Source organism: Myiozetetes cayanensis, unplaced genomic scaffold (genome assembly GCF_022539395.1).
Source record: "Myiozetetes cayanensis isolate MyiCay16 unplaced genomic scaffold, myiCay2020 scf28, whole genome shotgun sequence".
NCBI lineage: Eukaryota > Metazoa > Chordata > Aves > Passeriformes > Tyrannidae > Myiozetetes > Myiozetetes cayanensis.
This window is the reverse complement of record NW_026087499.1, coordinates 1,783,309-1,800,223: the sequence shown is the minus strand read 5'-3', so window position 1 is coordinate 1,800,223 and position 16,915 is coordinate 1,783,309. Positions and strand designations below refer to the sequence as shown.

The 16,915-nt window shown below is 48.6% G+C and overlaps 2 protein-coding genes across 4 annotated transcripts; one reads left to right on the top strand and one right to left on the bottom strand.

The window, feature by feature from the left end:
• Window positions 1–21: 21 nt before the first annotated feature.
• SLC35E2B (solute carrier family 35 member E2B) lies at window positions 22–8,937 on the bottom strand. Of its 3 annotated transcripts, XM_050322491.1 has the most exons (10): window positions 8,520–8,712; window positions 6,481–6,552; window positions 5,846–6,373; window positions 5,274–5,409; window positions 4,471–4,598; window positions 4,025–4,145; window positions 3,811–3,864; window positions 3,474–3,546; window positions 2,749–2,894; window positions 22–2,535 (listed from the first exon to the last, which is right to left on the bottom strand). In XM_050322491.1, the coding sequence occupies exons 3-10, from the start codon at window positions 6,168–6,170 to the stop codon at window positions 2,292–2,294; spliced, it is 1,227 nt and encodes a 408-aa protein (XP_050178448.1). In that variant the 5' UTR covers window positions 6,171–6,373; window positions 6,481–6,552; window positions 8,520–8,712; the 3' UTR covers window positions 22–2,291. The 3 variants fall into 3 exon arrangements, with proteins under 3 accessions (XP_050178448.1, XP_050178447.1, XP_050178446.1); XM_050322490.1 differs by lacking the exons at window positions 6,481–6,552; window positions 8,520–8,712 and adding an exon at window positions 8,785–8,937; XM_050322489.1 differs by lacking the exon at window positions 6,481–6,552.
• Window positions 8,851–16,708, top strand: LOC126643929 (uncharacterized). The gene is made up of 9 exons (XM_050322722.1): window positions 8,851–9,038; window positions 9,408–9,489; window positions 10,321–10,474; window positions 12,400–12,545; window positions 13,429–13,605; window positions 14,031–14,144; window positions 15,077–15,163; window positions 15,825–15,972; window positions 16,410–16,708. Exons 1-9 carry the CDS (start codon window positions 8,851–8,853, stop codon window positions 16,439–16,441), a joined length of 1,128 nt encoding a protein of 375 aa, XP_050178679.1. The 3' UTR covers window positions 16,442–16,708.
• Window positions 16,709–16,915: the final 207 nt, after the last annotated feature.

The window sequence follows — 16,915 nt, the reverse complement described above, 5'->3', positions numbered from 1 at the left end:
TGTCCCTCAGCAATGCCCGAGGAATTCACATCTTAAGGAATTCACATCTTAAGGAATTCACATTCAAGGTGCTGTTCCTCTGTATTTGACAGAAGTAAAGCAAATAACCCTCACAGCTCCAGCTCCTCCTCATCAATACCTGACTGTGGCTGTGGGAAACGAAGTGAAAGAAACTCTAAATATGTCCCGAAAGAGGATTTTCTGGCAGAAACGGAACCGCTGCCATCACAAACTGGGGCGCGACACTTGCCGTGAATTCTTCCCAGAGAGGAAAACGCTCCTTGTTTGCACAGCAGCAAAGGAGATTTACTGGTACTGCCGGAGAAGGGAAAGGTCTTCAAAGCGGGCACTCAAGAGCTGGGTTTGTTTGATCTCATAAAAACAGAGGGCGAGGAGAGGGCACAGAAAAGCACCCAAGGTCAACAAGCGCCGAGGAGAACAGGATGGTTGTGCTGCCACAGGGCAGGTGGGGCTCCACTCAGGCCCTGAAATGACAACTTCCAAAATCCTCCCACTCAAACAAAATACGATGCAAACCATACTTTTTTTTCTCCTTTTTTTTTCCTTTCTTTTTTTTTTCTTTTGGAGCTATACTTTCAAAAATCTCGGTGTACTTGGCAGAAAACAAACAAAAAAACCCCACCCCACAGAGCTCCACGGCACAGTCCACAGCTTTTATAAAAGTGACAAAGAGTACAAAAGAAACAAAATACCACAGACACATCACATACAGAATGAGGAAAAACTGGCATTTTCAGGGGATATATGCCCCAGTCAGCAGGTGTGGGAATGCAAACTGAAGTGAGCATGGGACAAAACCAGCTCAAACTCCTGAAACAGCGACAGCTGCTCCAGAGAGGCTCTTGGACACATCTTTTCCACATTCACTGGAATTCCTCACAAGTGGGAATGTAACCATGAGCCTAAATTTCACAGGAACTCTACTGGAAAACTTCCTATTAGCGATTATTTTTTACCATAACCACCACTATATCCATGCTACAGTCTTCCAGAAGAGGGGCAATTATTAAAATCAGCTCATTTGAACTGTTAATTATGTTCCCAAAAAGTCCATTTGAATGCTTTTGTAGCTACTTGTGCTTTTTTTTGCCAAAACTAATCACTAGTCTTGAGAATTTTGAAAAGGAAAGTTAACATTCAATCTTTGATCTACCACAAAACGGAGTTTCCTTAAAAAAAAACAATTAAGAGCAGCAGAAATAAAGATTTGCCTCAGTTTGTGGTTAATGTTCCTCCCTTCAGTGACCTCTGCTCCATCTGTCACAGATACCTCAGATTATTTACATAATCAGAAATTACACAAATACTTTACACACAGGTCAGAATCATAACCCTGAGTTTCTAAAAGGCAGCATTTTGTTGCACTCTTAGAAATAATACAAAAAAAACCCATCCATTTGTTTCCTCACAACAGAAATGCATGACAAAATGCGAGAAATTAAAATGGTTTCTTAGAGAAATACGGAGCTCCCGCTTCCTTTGTCACCGAAGTTTTCAGTGTTTTTTACCTCTAAGCAACTGCAAGTATTTAATTCACCGCTCCACGTATGTGCATGTGCGTGAATACTTGCACTTCAGCTTTGTCAACGCATGATCAGAACGAAATTTTAGGAGAAAAATCGGTTTCCATCTGCGGATTTGTAGTTGGAAACAGCTGCTCGCCACTGCTCTGAGGCACAGACTCACTCCAACCACACAGACACCACAGTGAGTTGTTTGTGGGGAGAGAAGGGGATTCCCCCTTGGAATCACAGAATATCCTGAGCTGCAAAGGACCATCAGTCCAACTGCTGGCCCTGCACAGGACACCCCAAAAGCCCCCCCTGTCCCTGAGGGCGTTGTCCTAACTCTCCTCGAGCTCTGGCAGGTTTCGGTGCCCCAAAATGCAGGAAATGGGGAGTACCAACCGGGAATTTCAGTTCTGCCCCAACTCCATCCCAGTGCCCACGTTTTCACATTCCTCTGATGGGGAGGGAGGCAGGAATTGCTTTCCCACGAGCCACTGAAGTTCTTTCACCAGTACAGGCTCATTTGTTATCTGCAGTGGAGGAAAGACACCAAAGCCCACATGTAGGGCTGGTGGGGTATCAGTTTCTCAGTACATCCTTCCCAGGTCCTTCCTGCTGAAGGTCCCAGGAGCAAGGGATCAAGGCTGGCTGGATCCTTCCAGGATTCTCCAAGGACCCCAACGGCATCAGCAGCTGGAAGAACAAGCCCTTTCAGGACGAGTCCCTCTGAGTTATGCTCAGGTGGAAGAACAAGTGGCCATATTAATCGTAGGGCTCCAAATCCTTGGGAATCAGCGGCTCCGTGTCCTCTGAGGGAGCCTGTGTGGGCTGGGGGGGGCTGGCCAGGCTGTGCAGGGTCTCCTGCTGGTGCTGCTTGGCCTTGTTGTAGAGCAGGACCCCGATGGTCACCAGGACAGTGCCGATGGCCGAGAGGCTGGTGATCTTGTTCCCGAACACGATGATGCTGAGCCAGATGGACAGGGCGTGTTTCACAGTGCTGGCCACGCTGCAAGGCAATGGAAAAACACCTCTGTCACATCCCACACGCCACCTCTGTTCTCCTTCCTTTCCAAACACCAACTCAATCTCCACTTCCAACCCCAACCCTTCCATGATTTACCTCCTTCAGCTCTCTGCACACCCTTTACTGCCCAGTCCTCAAGCAGAAATGCTGAGCGAGGAACAAAAGGATGTGAGATGGTGCTCCTGGAAGTTTTACCTGAAAGTCACAGGAGAAATCTTTCCCATCAAGGCATAGGCTGTAACACTCTGGAGGTGGAACAAGACTCCATCTATTAATAGAAGTATGATGATATCCTGGTTGTAGCTGAAGCTTCTCCCACTTTTCCCAATCACAGGCACATCCTAAACAGCAAAAAAAAAAAAAAAAGAGAAATTTTAGAGTTTAGTTTATAAGCAAATCTAAAAGTGATTTTCCACCCAACTCACTCCTATTAGAAGCATTTATAGTTTTCCATTTAAACTGCAGCAAAACAAAACCTAAAACATACAAGACAGTTAGATAATATAAATTTTCCCCAAAAAATATATCAGAAAACCAGCTCTCATCTGACTGAACTTCCCAGTGTGCTCAGCCTGTTTGCTTTTTTGAACACTGATGCACAACAATGAAATGCCACAGTTTACAGGCTACATATTTAACCTGCTGTATTACACTCACTTCAGCTTAATTTTGTTTTCAAAGAGTTAATGTTCCTGTACACCACGTGAACATCAACAAAAAGCCAGCAAATACGTAAGATTTGGTTTTCAAGCCTTTATCTAAAACTTCAAATGCACTTGGACAACATTTGTCTCAAAAATCCTGAGATAAACCTCAGGCATTTTGGATCAATTCATGCCTTGTATTACATTATTTGTTGAAAATCTTCTCTTTTTTACTCCCCTCCCCCCCATCTCTTGCAAAATGTGAATTCAAATTACCATGAAAAAGATCCAAGCTGGAATAAGCATAACCACTGCAGCAGCACTTGTGTAGAACTGAAGCTCTGGGGCTCTACAGAGGAGGAAAAACGCTGATTAAAATGATGAAAAGCTTCCTTTTTCAAAGCAAAGCCTTTTGTGCTGGCTGAGAGGGACTGAAAGGCACATATTTTCAAGACCAACACCTGCATTTTATCCCGTGGTAAAATACATATATATTGCTAAAAACAATTGCTAATTTGTTTTTTTAGCATTTCACTCCTGGTTTATGTATTGTAGCTAAAACATCAGCCCAAATCCCACCCATAATCAAAACTAAAATATTCTTAATACTTACGAAAATCTGTATTTGTCCCCGCTGAGTAGTTTTTTGGAAAAGACATTCTGCAAACTAGAAAAAAAAAAGGTGAAAAAAAATCACCATTTACCTGGATTTCAGTTAGGGAAAAAAAAAATCAGTCAATCCACGAGAATCACAGCTGTTTCCTTCAGGTGGGGAAATGCATAAGGAAAATCCCTTCACTCCACACAGAGCTCTCCTCATCCCTTACCAGTCCATGATGTTGGTGGATAAAGCTGCTGAGAAGCCCAGGATGTTGAAGCTGATTTCTGTAGCTGTGCACAGAGCCAGCCCTCCCATCACAGGGATGAGGGACAGATTCACCAGCAATCCTGCAGAGGAGGAGGGGAAAGCTCAGCTTAATTCCTGCATTTCCAGCAGGATCACTGTCTTTATTGGCATTGTATATTGTTTTTATAAGGAGGAACACGCTGAACTCCAGTTATAAGGCCACAATAATATTTTCCTGACACTGCATTAAAATAACCCCTTTTTTTATTTTTATTTTTATTTTTATATTCTCTATTTATTGAGCTCAGAATGACTCCTCCAGCTGCATTCCTTATATTCTGCAGGGCTTTCCTTCCCCAAGGCCAGCCAGGTAACTATTACCCCAAAAACATCCAAGTAACCAAACCCCATTTGAGCACTGCTCACCAGTGTATTCCCCCAGAATCATCCGAGACATGATGACAGTGAAAATGGGAGCAGAGCTTTTCACCGTTTCTGCGAAGGAAACTGCCACGTTCTTCAGGCTCACCAGGCCCAGCACCACTGTTGCAAATCTGCAGCAGAAATGAAGAGGAAAAAAAAACTTTCTGTGCATCCAGCACGGAAAGAATTGCACTGTAACTCCAAAGTTTTCAATGGGGCTCAGTAGAAAAAGTAAAAATCCGCTGATAAACAGTAATTCACTGTGGAAATTTTATCTGCAGTCATCCATCTGTAGTGTAAATTAGATATGCTACCTATTTACCACAGTTTAAATCATTAAATTAATCTTAATTTATCGCCTATTTGATTATTTTTTATCAGTTTTGCGGTGTAAAGGAAACAAAATCATTTATTCTTATTCTCTCCTAGACCACAAAGTGATACTACCCCAGCACACAGCAAATATTGACTCTTTGAAAGATAAATATTAATAGCCTGGATCACTTTTGAGGCAAAAGGCTGGTAAATACCAGTGCACTAAACAAACATCAGCCTCAAAAGAGAAGGGGAAGAAAGTAAAGAGAAGTGTGTTCTGAAAGAAGGTAAGTGTGGTGGGAAGCCAAGGTAGCCAAAAAGGTGATTTTTGTGGGTGGAGGGAAAGGTGAATTCTCCAAACACTTTTTAATCAAGAATAAAAAGGCAGAGAGCCACGAAAATACAGCTCCTGTTAAAAAAAAAAAAAACAACACAAATATTAGTACAGGAAATCTTAGCAAATACAGCCCAGGAAATATTTCCCCATTTACCTCATCAATCCAACAAAGAGCATTATCATGATGAAATTGGGGGGGTAAGAGATGCGGGTTTTGTGCTGGTACAAACAGCAGGGAACAAACATCTTTATACAGCCAATGAAGGTGGTTGAAAGCATCTGAACAGCACCTGGAGAGGATGAGAGGGGGAAGAAAATCAGTCAGAAGGGGCTGGAACACGACAAATCAAGCAACCTCAGAACATTTCTTAGACAAACTCCTGTAGTGCTTTTATCCATGACCAGAGTCTCACCTTCCAGCACCTGGAGAAAAGGACGGTGTCAGGAAGCCCTTTAAAGGCCAAAATCACAGCTCAGAGTTCCCAGCCCCAGGACCCCTCCCCACACCTCCCAGCCAGGCCTTTTTCATTCACCTGAACCCTTCTGTCCCTCAACTTTATCCTGTCAAATCACAGAATATCCTGAGTGGGAAGGGACCCACGAGGATCACTGAGTCCAGCTCCTAGCCCTGCCCAGAATCCCAGCAATCCCACCCCGTGCCTGCTCCAGTAAAATAAATCTTAGATCAAAGTCTTCCTGGCATTCCAGTGCAAAGCAAAGGGGTACCTAACATGCTGGGCTCTCCTTCCAGCAGGGAAAGGATGTATTTGTTAAGAAAAAGAGTGCAAAAGCTAAAGAAGAACCACAAGGTGAGGTAGATGAGAGCGTGGGAGTTCCAGATGCCCAGGTCGGACTCGATGACCGTGGTCTCCGTGATGGTGATCTTGAGGACGTTCTCCTCTGGCACGCTGTCACTGCGAGCTATCACCAGCTTCTCACTCCTGTGAGCAAAGAGGGAGCCCAGCTGGAACAGGGATTTCCCCTTTGGCTTTTCTTCCAGGGGGGAAGGACTCGGTGGCTCCGGAGCCTGAGCGCTCGCCGCGGTCGACATGGTGGCGTTAAGGACCGGCTGTTTGTCCCCAGCACAAACCAACGCTGGCTTAGCACAGCACCTGACTTCCCAAAAAATATCACGTGGTCAAGGCTTCATCTCCCAGGGCCTGCTGGAAAGCTGCACTTGGTCCTCCAAAGAACATCTTTGCATAAAAATGAACTCCACGTGCTTCTTCATGTGGCCTGTTCCAGGTTTTCTGCCTGAGAGGGAGAGGAGGAAACAACAAGGATGCTCTGAATGGCATTTTAGATCCCTAGAGCAGCAAAGATATCACATTTCTCCTGCACTTTGTCGAGGATAAACAGACCTGTGTAGTCTTTCCAGGCTGGATTTTTAACTCCTCATGTCATGACATCAAGATTAGGCACCAAGAATTTACCTAAGGGAAGGGTTTTTTAATTTTAAAACAGCACGTGTGCACACACAACAGGCTTTATGTGGCTTTGAGTTCTTTCTCCTCTGAAGCACATCAACACAGCCTTTCCACTTGTAACTGCCTCCTCTCCCAGATTCTCCAGTGTCTCTGATCTCAGTCTAAGGTCTGTGAATTTATCCCTTTTATTTCTGCAGCCTTTGTCTTACAAGTGAGTGAAAATGGGATGAATCAGATGCAGATGAATTGAGGGACTGGAGCTCTTTTGTTCCTCGGTGAACAAGCACTCGGGGAAATTACATTTTAAATGCTTGTCTCCAGAAGCACATTTGGTGGACAGACAAGACAATGGGCCTTAAAAAGGGATCCTTGTGGGGGGAGTTAATCACTGGACATCTTGGAAAAGCCATCTGAAATGAGATCATAACACTACAGTGCATCAAACAACAGCAGCACAACCAGCATTTGATGCCAAGAGAAATACAAGAGTTGTCCCAAGAGCTGCTGCACCTGCCCTGATTTTGGGAGCATGTGAACACACATTATTTTCTTCAGGTCTTTTTTTTTGCCCAATGTGGCATCTCAAGTAAATCATAAAGAGGTACTAAAGAGTTAAAGATCTCCTGCCAGTCTCGATATCCTACAGAGCAGCTGCTTTACAGGGAAATTTTCCATCCCTCACGTTCTCTGGTTCTGCTGTTACAGCCAAGCACTGAAGATTTCCATCCCTGTTCCTTTCTCTCCTTCCATTTCCCCAGGAAATCATGACAGCAGCAAACCAAGGTAGGAGACCCTGTGACACACTCATGTTTATTTAAACCCCGTGCTTGCTGTTAACCCAGCTCAACACAACACTTTGAAGGAGGAGACACGTTCTCCGAGAGAATTTGGTAAGAAAAATGGATTCCTGGCTCCTCCTCCTTTTTCAGGTCTTAAAAAATGCCCCTCTACATTCAAAAGGGTTGGTTAGCACAGCTTTTTCAGTACCTTTTCTGATTATACGACTCAATTAAAAGCAAAAGCAATCAAGCACAATGGAAGTCCTACCCTTGGCAGCGCTGGGATATCAGGTTTGATATCACTGATTCCACACATGGCAGGAAGCAGAACAGCAAATAAGAACAGAACTACTCCCCTAAATTACTGACCTGCTAGCTTAAATCATCTGGAAAGTCTAAATGGCCTGAAAGAGTTCTCCATCTGGAACTAATTCAGTCTTCCTCCCTCAAGGCCAACCAGCAGCTGATGTTTACCAACAGCTGAAAACGTGGCAGTGGTTGGCAGTTGTTTCTCTTGGATTGCACACAAAGCCTCAATCCTCCAGCTCAAAAGAACCAGCACCGTGCAGTGCCTTTTCCTTGTATCTCCTCCAACCTTTAACTGCGCTCCCAGTAACAACGTTGTGTCAAGGTGGAAAATGTACCCACAGAGAACGCTGTGCAGTCAGCTTTACTCAAGGAAAACTAAAGCTCAGATACGCTGCAAGTGCTAAAGGCCGAATCTGACAGAGAAAAAAGAGGCTCGTGTCCACGACCCTTCATCTGTTACACAAGGGGACACCCAAACACTGCCCCCAGCACAGCAAACGGCACAGAATGCAGCAAGTTGGGACTATTAACAGTTTCACTACATTGTAACGACAAACACAGGCCGTAAACACAATACCAGAACTATTAACAGCTCCCACACAGAGAAGATGCCGAGAGATTGAAACAGCTTCAAGACTTTCTCGCATTCCAGCGCTCACCCACTCCTAGAGCCTTCCCTGCCCGTTCCGAGCCAGCCCCGCGCAGGCAATTCCCACTCGCGTTCCCGTCCCCGCAGCGCTCGGAGCATCCGCGGCCTTTCCGCCCGCTGTTCGGAGACCTCCAGCACCCACATCCCCCTCCCGGGGCCGGCCGGGGATGCTCCTCTCCGTCAGCGCCCGCTCTGCCCGCCCTCCATCCCTGCCCTTCCTCCCTCCCTGCCGGCACCTGGGGGCTCCCCGCGGCTCCGGCACACCCGGCATGCGGTTCCCGGCATGCGGCTCCCGGGACGCGGCCACCCATCCCTTCCCGAGCCGCCCCCGGAGCCGCGGGCAGGGAGGCGGGTCCGGCCCCGCCCCGCCCGGGCTGCCCCGGGCACCGGCGCCTTTGTCACCGCGGCCGCCCGTGGGAGGCCATTTTACCGACCCCGCGAGGAAATGAACCCAAGGAGCGGGGCGTGGGGAGGGGGGACAGGGTCACGGGGGACACGCACAGCGAGAACCGCGCCGAGCCCCCGCCGCGCCGAGCCCTCCATGGCCCCGGGGGCGCGCGGGGCGGGATGCGGGGCGGGATGCGGGGCGGGATGCTCGGCGGCCCCGCCGCCCGGGAGGGACCCTCGGGAGCGCTGCCCGGCCGTGCCGGGGAAGTGACGTGCGGGTGTCCCCCGGAAGAGCTGCGGGGGCCCCTCCGCAGCCATGTAGGTGCCGTCAGAGCGGGGCGGGAGCGCGGCCCGGCCATGGACGGCAGGTACGGCCGGCACCACCCGGGGAGGGGGTCCCGCCGCGCTGCCCGTGGCGGGGCAGTGCCGGGGGTGGGGAGGGCGCGGGCGGCCCCCCCCGCGGGTGCGTGGTGCGGCCCCGTGACCGTCCCGTTTTGTGACCATCCTGTCCCGTTGTGTGACTGCCCCATCCCGTTGTGTGACCATCCCGTCCCGTTTTGTGACCATCCCATCCCGTTGTGTGACCATCCCGTCCCGTTTTGTGACCGTCCCGTCCCGTTCTGTGACTGCCCCGTCCCGTTTTGTGACCATCCCGTCCCGTTGTGTGACCGTCCCGTCCCGTTCTGTGACTGCCCCGTCCCGTTTTGTGACCGCCCCGTCCCGTTGTGTCCCCGCAGCGGCGCCGCGGCCCCGGCGGAGCCGAGCCTGCCCAACCTCACCCCGCGACACCGGCAGCTCATCCCCACGCCCTGCGGGCCCGTGAGTACCCGCGCCCCGCGGCACCGCACACACACACACACACCCCTTCTGATAGTCATAGAATTACGGGATGTCCTGAGCCGGGAGGGACCCACAGGGATCATCCAGTCCAACCCCTGGCCCTGCACAGACACCCCAACAATCCTACCCTATCCCTGAGAGCGCTGTCCAAATGCTCCTTGAGCTCTGGCAGCCTTGGGAAGTGACCATTCCTTGGGAAGTGACCATTCCTTGGGAAGTGACCATTCCATGGGAAGCCTGTTGCAGTGCCCAACCTCCTTCTCTGGGGGAAGACCCATTTTTCCCGAGATCCAGCCCGACCCTGCCCTGCCACAGCTCCAGCCGTTCCTGGGGTCCTGTCCCTGCTCAGGGATGGGAGCAGTCATCTCTCTGTGCTGAGTTTCTGCGAGGACGTGGCTTCACCTGAAGTATTTTAGTGAGAGAAAACAAGGACCTCACTGAGAACCCCGACCCTGTGTTTGCAATCCTCTAAAACTGAAATCTGGGAATGTGTTGCCCGCTGGACACCTCCATGTACGTGTGTGGGCATTGGCAATCTCCAATCCCAGGAGATGGGATTACAATGCCATGACCTTTGCGAGACAGAAAGGTTGGAGGTACAAACCAGGGCAATCTTGGCTGAGATTAGTTATGCAATAAAGTCAGACTTCCCCCTTCCTCAGCAATTTTGGAGTTTCAGTTCAGTTGGAGAGTTTCTCTTCCTTTTCCCAGGGTAAAACCCTGCACTGCCTCATTTACCCAGCTTGCCCCCATGTGTTTTTTAGGAACAGCACCGAGTTTATTCTGCGTTCAGAAACATTTCCTTTGCAGATAAAGCCATGTTCAGAGCTCTCCTTCCCTGTCAAGATCTACTTCTGTGTCACTATTCTGTCCCTGCTGAGTGTCCTAGGGCTCACCATAGAGACACTGGTCCGGCAGACCGAGGAGGATTTCACCATTTCCTTTATCCAGTTGGTTGGAGTTGGTAAGAAACTGTTGGGGTTTTGAAACAAATACTTTTTTTTTTCCCCAATGTATAATTAAGCAGCAACTGAAGTTACTTACGTGAGAGGTGCTGAATGTTCAGCTGTGCCAGAAAAGCCTCCAGTTCCCATTTTAATGTCTGATCTCCAACAAGAAAATGTGAAGGCATCTCTCTCTGCTAAGTTCCTGCAAGGATGTTGCTTCATTTGAAGTATTTTGTTGAAATAAGAACCTCATTTTTAAAAAAATCTCCTTTTTGTCTAATATTATTCCCTCCACTGGAAGCGAGATCCAAACCTCCTTGGGTATTTCCAATGAGAGCTTCAATAGAAACTTCTTTTCATATTCTTGGGTCCATTTGTGTTAAACAGAAATTACCACGAAAATAATAATAAACTATTTCAGGAAGCGGCTTTAGCAGGTCTTGGCTGCCAAAACAGTGTGAAAAAGGAGAGATTGTGGGTGTAACACAGTCCTTGCCTTCCAGCTCTCACCCAGAGGGAACGAAGACAATAGCTTTGTTCCAGATTCTATAATTAGACAAATCCCAACAATGCTTTAATTCCAAACCTCTGATTTAATGAGCAGCTTTTCACACATCCCAGCACGAGCTGCAGTGTTAGAACAGCCTGAAGAACCCTCCGAATAAATCAGATCAGTCACAGGTCTGGGAAGTTGAAGCTGCACTGGCCCATCTGTTTTCCCCCAAACCCATGTTTTCTGTGTGCTAGACAAAGACTGACAGGTGTTTCTTTAAAGAAAACCAGATTTTACAGCCCTGGCTGTAACAACCTCTTGGGTTTACAATTGAATTTAAAGGGGGGTTGGGGGTTTAATCTGTTGAAAAATGTTCACCCCTCCAAAGCAAAGGGGTGTCCTGTATTTCAGAAACCTGCATGTGCCACCTCTGCAAAAACTTCACAAAAAAAAAAAAGAATTCCTTTTGATTGAGCAGCTGAATTTGCAAAACAAGGAAGTGCTGTCTTAAGTCTCTGAGGTCAAGAGCATGTCCCAAAAATCCCGTGATTCACTCTGTAATTTGCCAATCATTTTCCACTCTGTCAGTCCCTGTTAACGGCGGTGGAAAAGGAAGTTCAGTCACTGAAGGTTTGTTTGGAGACTCAAGTTATTGTGTTCCTTTGAAGACTTGGACAACACTTTGTCCCCCTGTCCCAGCCTTGCAAAAGGGGGGGATTTTTTACGTGTGGAATCCAGGAAGCAGCACTCTGGAAAAAGAAATCCTTTGTTACTCTGGCTGTGGGAAGAACCAACCAGTGTTTGCAGGAGCATCCTATAAAAGAACAAAGCCTTTTCCTTATTTCAGCTTTGCCAGAACAGCACAGAGTTCACAGTGACAGGTGACTGAGGGGCTTGGTGTATTCTATAAAAGCAGAACCTTTTCAGTTACTTTGCAGGGTGGGGAGTTTCAAAATTTCCCCCATAAAGATAAACTGAATCCATTCTGTCCAGTTCAGCACACAAACCACGTGCAGTGCCCAGACAACACTGCAGAGGGGGGAGTGTGTGAGCAGTAAACTGCCTGTTAGTCACCTGAACTTCCCTCCCTGGGAAGATGATGTCATCTCAGCTCTTTAACAAAAATGGTGCTGCTTCATTTCGTTCGAATATTCCATTGGACATAACCAGTGTGGTGTTAATAGATTAACACAGCCCAGCTGCCAGCTTGGGTGGCTGATACACTGCCCTTTGCAAAGAGTGGAATTTAAAAATCTGATTGTTTAAGTCCTGGGGAAGAGTGTTTGAAGTCTCTGATTCAGCCTCCTTGGTCCAACAAAGGCTGTGTGGATCGAGGAGCCTCAGCTCGAGGTTCTGAGCGGGTTTTGGGCTCCCAGCTGCAGCACACTGGGAGCTCTGCTGGTGTTCAGTGTGTCCTGACCTGGCACTGCCCTTGCCTTGTGCCCCCAGTGTTCTGTGTGTACTATGTGAGCCGGGGGATCCTGCAGGAGAACCGCCAGGAGCTGATGGTGTTCGTGCTGTCCATCCTGCTGGTGATGCTGCGCTCCGTCACCAACTTCACCGTCCTCCCCGCCGAGCAAAAGCCGAAGCTCCTGGTCAGTCTCCTGCTTTTCTCACTCATTTTCCCCTTCTCCACGTGTTGGGGGTGAAAATCCACAGATGTCAGAGGATTGCACAGGGTTACTGCAGAAAACACCCTTCACTTCTCCCGCTCTGCTTCAGATTTCCAGCTGTAAAACACCAGGCCTAAAATCACATAAATTTAACTGTGGATAGAACTGGATCTATCCACAGGACACAGCCCTGTGTTTTTATGAGATTTATGGGAACCTGCTGCAGGGAAATGAGACACAGCAAGCTGGGGGAGATACTTCCATTGCAGATTATCTTGTTTGCACTTCATAGCAATTAAATGCGATGCAAAGATTTCATTCTGTGCCTTGCTGAGATCTGGAGTTAAACTTCCCCTTGCTGTGCTTCCCAGGAGTCCTTCCTTTTTCATCACATATTTATCACAGGTGGAAAGAGGAAGTTGCTTGCTGTGAAGTCACCCAAAAATTATTCTTCAGTAGGAGAGGTGGCAACCAAAGTAGAAAGGTGGAGCAAAGGAGAATTTTCCAGTTTAGTTTATCTGTCAGCTGTACATAAAATTAAACAGGCTTATCTGCAGCCAAGTGGGTTGCTTGGGTCAATAAGGAACAGGCATCAGAGGGTGCAGGTTGCTTTAAGATGTGCAGCCAAGTCATCAGTTTATATATTAAACAAGAGCCTGCAAGTAAAGCCTGCTGGGGAAGATGTGAAGGGAGCTGTGAAGGGCTGTCTGTTTTACCAGCTGAGCAGTAACTTGGGTTGCTGGAACTCCTGAGCAGGAATGATTTCTGGTGTAAATATTCTCATAGCAGTGGAATTATGAAGGGTGCCACTCACACTGTCCTGTCCTGCCACGGCCAGTGCCACCCTTGTGTCTGTCCCCTCCAGGCCCGCTTTGTCCTGATCCTGCTGGTTGGCTCCTTCGACGTCATCTGTGCCATCATCCTCATCCAGAGCCAGAGCATGATGGCATTCCGGGTGGGGGGTGCCCTGGAGAGCCTCCAGTCCCAGTACTTCATGCTCAACCTCTGCTTCTCCATGCTCACCTTTGATCTCCAGGCACAGGTAAATGGCTCTGGCCCCCAAGTTCCCCTTTTTTCCCTTCTTATTAATGATAAGTTGGACAAGCTGAGCTAATTCTGAACTCCCCCAGCAATCCTGCCTCTGTCTTACCTTGTAGTGATGCTCAGGTTTCTATAGGGGGCCTCAGTTAAAATCCATAAAAATGAATCAATGTGATTTTATCACTGTCCTGCACAAAAGGAGAACTGAAACTCGCTTTTGGGAAGTTTATCCGTAACAACAGGTACATCCAGAGGTTCCAGCCCAGCCACAGCCTCCTGAAATAAGAAGGGTCATTCCTGCCCAACATCCCAGCTTACTCTGCTGCCTCCCAGCTGTGTCCTGCGCTGGGGGAAGGGATCCTGGGCTGGGAGAGGGGGCTGCAGGGTCCCAAAGCAGTGACTTCTCCCCATCTCTGCCCCTGCCAGCTGTGCCTGTGCATCCTGCTGATCAGCCTGCACAAGATCACCCTGGTGCACAACATCATCTCAGCCACGGGGGCCCTGTGGGGCTGCCTGAAGGTCACCGTGGGCATCGTGGCGGTGAGTGCTGAGCTGAGACCCCCGGGGAAAGCACCCTGAGGGGGCAGATCCTCACCCTGAGGGGGCAGATCCTCACCCTGAGGGGGCAGATCCTCACCCTGGGGGACAGATCCTCACCCTGAGGGGGCAGATCCTCACCCTGAGGGGACAGATCCTCCCCCTGAGGGGGCAGATCCTCACCCTGAGGGGGCAGATCCTCACCCTGAGCAGTCACCCCAGAAGGGACAGAGTTTTATTCTCAGTCCTTGATCACCTGTTTAAATGAAACCTGCAGGGTCACACTTCGTTGTTTGTGCCTCTCTGACAACGCTGGGTGAAACAGGGGAGAGTCCTCCAAATCACTGGGGTTACACAGACACAGTGAGACTTCACAGGCCTTAAATCCTTGGGACCAGAAAGATGGGTGGTCCTTTAGGGGGCAGCTTCTTCAAAGTTCAGGTTAAAATGAGGATTTGTGAACTTGAAATGTCATTTTTCACCTCCTGAAATCTTGAGACTCTGTTCCAAGAGTGATTGCAGAATCAGGGCCAAAGTACATCAGATACGTGAGTCTTTTATGACCAGGAAGGAGTTTAGGGGTTTTTTTTGGGGAGGGGGAGTGGTGAATATTTTTTTAGGCTCCTTGGCTGTTTGCTTTGCTGTTCACACGAATTCCTGGCAGCTGAAATGCAGCTTTCCAATTGTTTTGATGGCTTTCCGTGCTAAAAGTGGAGGCAGCACCAAGCACTGTGCTTTTAAAAGGCTTTGGCAACTCAGGTAACACAGAATCACCTTTCTCCTAATCAGAACAATGCCTGGAGGGCAAAGTTACAACTGAGAGCTCAGCCCGACCAACACTAGAAATGCCACTGAAAAATCAACTGTTTGGAGCTTTTACAGAGTATGTGACAAGGAGTTTTAGAGCTGTGTGTATGTCTTGCCTCATTCTACAGATCCTGAAGGAGCTGAAAGCCCTGGTGTGGGTTTTTCTGCTGCAGAATGTCCCTGAAGTGGTGTATCTGCTCTACCTGCTCTACACGGTAACACTCACCGGGCTGGGGGGGCTCCTCTTCAGTGCTGGGTCCTCCAAAACATCCTCCTGTTGGCTCCAAAGAGAGCAGCAGACACCTCCTACCTCCTCAGGATCCATTCTTCAGGACAGGAACCATTTCAGAGTGATCTTGAACTCGTTGGACACAGGCTCTGGAAGTCTCTGGCAAAGTGTCCGGAATAATTAGGGAAAAAGGCACCACAACCTCCCAGTAGAAGACACAGAGCTCCTCAGAAATGCCTCCCTTCCTTCACAGGGCCTCAGGTGGTGCCAGAGTGTTTGACAGGGGCTCAGCTGATGTGTTTTAAAGGATTTCTTAGGCAGCACCCCCAGCTGTTGATCTGCTGTAGCCAGAACGAGCCCACCCAAGCCCAGTGCTGGGCATTTATTTTGGCACGGGAAGGGTGATAAAGCATTTCTCAGCACCTCCCACGAGGTGGGAAAGGAGGCAGGGAGAGAGAAGGGCAAGGGCAGAGCAGGACACTTCACCCTCCATCTTCTAAACAGGAAACTTAAGTTTAAAAGGGACCATTTTGGGGTTTTTTTTCTTCCCCCAAATTCCCCTTCTCTCAGAAATTCGGGGCTCGATTGCATCTCACGGCCTCCAGGTTTGGGGTGCTGATTGTTTTATTGTCTCCATTTTCCTGCAGGTGATCAGGGAGTGGGGCAAAGGGAACTCCTACACTCTGGAAGCTGCTTTCATCACCGGCTCCTGCATTTCTGTTGCCATTAAATCTGTGCTGTTCTGGGCCCTGCTCCACGTGTACCGCAGCTTTGGGCAGGGGCTGAGAGAGAGAAGTGAGTACCTCAAAGAGCTGCCTGGGGGGGGTTGTGGCCCCTCGTTCCACAGGGAGCTGGAGAGGCAGGAAAACAGGGATAGTCCCAGTAAAAGGCACATTTCTGAGGGCATCAGGCAATTCTGCAGCCTCAGAGCTCACTGGGCTGAGCAAGCTCAGAAGCTGGAGAGGAGCATGTGTGGCTTCTCCCTGAGGAAAAGCTGACACTGGTCAGTTAAAATTGCTGCCAACTTTGCAGGGAATGCTGGCATCCAAAAAAATCAGGCCTGTGTGGAAAAAGATCCATGTGGGTTTTCTTATCGTGCTGTGTAAGAACAACGAGACACAGAATAAAGGGACCCAGAGAGCGACAGATCCTGAACAACCCCGAGCTCCTTTGGCAGGAGGGGCACTGTGAGCGTTGCTTTGGTGCTGACTGACCCTCCTCTCTGCCCACAGTGTTTTCTTCCTATGGAAGGATCGACTCCTGAGCCCCCCCGTGCTCCCCCTGCAGCTCCCACGGAGTGAAGGCACAGCAGGGACCTTCTGACCCAGCACTGACCGGGCTGGTGAATCTGGGGCCACCTGCACGGACGTCACACATTCCTGGACGGGGCTGGAGAGCCCCAGCAGGGCAGCTGGGATGGCTCAGACAGCAGAGGGGCACTCAGCCTTTAATATTGTAATTAAAAGTTTGCTATTTTATTGACTGCAACCTTTAACTACTGGCTATTTTTAAATAAAGCACAAGCACAGTGTGTGTGTGTGGATAATTATTTCACTTAAAACAGCACGAACTCAGTGGGAAATCTCATAATTAATATATAATTATTATAAATACAAACATAAATTTAAAAGCCCTATTAAAAATTTGTATTTTTCTCACCCCGGTCTCCTAAATCTGCATTAAATCTACATTGATGTGACCAAAGGGGGGGCACGAAGGGGTTAAGCTGTCTGGCCCC

Coding starts and splice junctions, on each gene's coding strand:
- LOC126643929 (XM_050322722.1), top strand. CDS start 8,851: ATGCGGGGCGGGATGCGGGGCGGGATGCTCGGCGGCCCCGCCGCCCGG. Junction 12,546..13,428: donor AGCAAAAGCCGAAGCTCCTG/GTCAGTCTCCTG, acceptor TGTCCCCTCCAG/GCCCGCTTTGTCCTGATCCT. Junction 13,606..14,030: donor CCTTTGATCTCCAGGCACAG/GTAAATGGCTCT, acceptor TGCCCCTGCCAG/CTGTGCCTGTGCATCCTGCT.
- SLC35E2B (XM_050322490.1), bottom strand. CDS start 6,170: ATGTCGACCGCGGCGAGCGCTCAGGCTCCGGAGCCACCGAGTCCTTCC. Junction 5,410..5,845: donor AGGAGAGCCCAGCATGTTAG/GTACCCCTTTGC, acceptor CATCCTCTCCAG/GTGCTGTTCAGATGCTTTCA. Junction 2,895..3,473: donor CAGCTTGGATCTTTTTCATG/GTAATTTGAATT, acceptor TTTGCTGTTTAG/GATGTGCCTGTGATTGGGAA.